Genomic DNA, 1910 nt, shown 5'->3' with positions numbered 1-1910 from the left:
ATCGAAACTGTAAAAAAATGAAACTCTGTAGCCTATATTAACAATATACAGCCATTCTTATCGAAGTGTCTTGAACAGGAATCAAATAAACACAAAGAAAAAATATTTTATGATCTTTCATATTTCTTCTTCTTTCAAATAAAAAGTGCAATTAACAATATACAGTCATTCTTATCAAAGTGTCTTGAATAGGAATCAAATAAACACAATGAAAACAGTCTTTTTTGATCTTTCATATTTCTACCTACTCAGTGTGAAACCTGGGCCTGTTTGGATGAACACAGAGCTGATATCCTGGCAGGAATTGAAGAAAGACACACACGAAGCTCTTCCTCAACAGCTCTTAGTCTCTCTCTGTTTTTAGTTTTTATAGCAGTCAGGGTTGAGAAGCTCAGCTCACACAGGTATGTCGTGGAAAATGGGAGCAATGTCAAAATAGCTTTGTTTGCCAGAATTGGGAATGCCTTGGCAGCAGCCAACCAAAAACTGTCTAAAGGTAGATCAGCAAACCTTAGCTTTAAACCACGATTTTGTCTCAGTTCAGTTAGTTCCTCCTGCTCCTGCAGAGTCATGTCCTTTCCAACGACTGATGTTGAGCTGTATGGGTCCCTAACCCAGTCAAGGCATTCAGTGAAGGCTGAAGAGAAATAAAATGACATGTTCTCCTCAAGAGTTTTCAAATGTTCACCTACTGTCTTGCACAATGCAGCAGTGTCGACGTCTTGCCATTTCGTGGTGAGAGGGAACATTTCAAGGTTGCCACTTTCCACATGTTGTTGCCAGAGTTGCACCTTTGAACGGAATCCATTTATTTTATCTGTACTTGTGAGCAGGTTTTCATTTCGGCCTTGCATTCGTGTGTTCAGTTCATTCAGATGATGAAAAATATCTGCCAGGTATGCCAGCCTAGCACACCACTCATCACTTGCAAGCAGCTTTGCGTAATCGGACTGCTCATTTGTCAGAAACACTTTAAGTTCCTCCCGCAGCTCATACACACGGGCCAGCACTTTGCCGCGCGACAACCATCTCATCTCCGTATGACAGAGCAAGGCTTTATGCTCCACTCCCATTTCCTCACACAAAGATGCAAATATGCGACTTTTTACAGGTCGTGTCTTCACAAAGTTTACCATGCGCACAACATCATCCATCACAGGAACTAGGTCTGCTGGTAAAGTCTTGGCTACGAGGGCCGCACGGTGTAAAAAACAGTGCGTAACAATCACATCTGGGTTTCTTTCCTTCACTCTGCTTACAAAACCTTTGGTGCACCCGAACATGGCTGCAGCTCCATCAGTACAGACGCTCGTGCAGTTTTCCCACTTAAGTCCTCTTTTTTCAAGATATTCTGATGTGACCCGAAAAATTTCCTCTCCTGTTACTTTTTCTGGCAATGCCTTGCAAAATAGGAAGTTTTCTCTGATTGCGTCTCCATCCACAAAACGCACATTGGCCAAGAGTTGAGCATGTCCACTAATATCAGTAGACTCATCAAGTTGCAAAGCAAATTTCTTACTGATACGAATCTTTTCCAAAACTACACATTCGATGTCTGCAGACATGTCATCAATACGTCTGGAAATTGTGTTATCTGAGAGAGAGACTTTGGCTAGTTCTTTAACCGCTTCAGGTCCGAGCATCTCATTTACAATGGCTTTGCAGGCGGGAAGTATTAATGACACAGTATGGGACTTTTTTGATTTAGCTGCAAGTTCAGCAACATGGTAGCTAGCTTTAAGGGCTCTCTCATTTACCTTTGCAGTTCTTCTCATAAAAGTTGCCTGTTTCTCCGTGTTTTCACGCAGGTGAACAAAATAGTCCGCATTCTTGTTTTGCAGCGAAGGGTGTTTCGTTTGGAGATGGCGTTTGGGACCATAGCACTGTTGGCTAGCTTTTCACCACACACC

At 42.3% G+C, this 1910-nt stretch overlaps 1 protein-coding gene across 1 annotated transcript; it reads right to left on the bottom strand.

The window, feature by feature from the left end:
- Positions 1–248: 248 nt before the first annotated feature.
- Positions 249–1643, bottom strand: LOC127182060 (SCAN domain-containing protein 3). Its single transcript, XM_051137161.1, has one exon. It carries the CDS (start codon positions 1641–1643, stop codon positions 249–251), a length of 1395 nt encoding a protein of 464 aa, XP_050993118.1.
- Between the last annotated feature and the right edge of the window lie 267 nt (positions 1644–1910).

Source organism: Labeo rohita, chromosome 19 (genome assembly GCF_022985175.1).
Source record: "Labeo rohita strain BAU-BD-2019 chromosome 19, IGBB_LRoh.1.0, whole genome shotgun sequence".
Taxonomy (NCBI): domain Eukaryota; kingdom Metazoa; phylum Chordata; class Actinopteri; order Cypriniformes; family Cyprinidae; genus Labeo; species Labeo rohita.
The sequence above is the reverse complement of the archived record's forward strand: the minus strand, read 5'-3'. Positions and strand labels throughout refer to the sequence as shown.

What these genes read in the sequence shown, in the direction of transcription:
- LOC127182060 (XM_051137161.1), bottom strand. Translation starts at nt 1,643, where the DNA reads ATGCTCGGACCTGAAGCGGTTAAAGAACTAGCCAAAGTCTCTCTCTCA.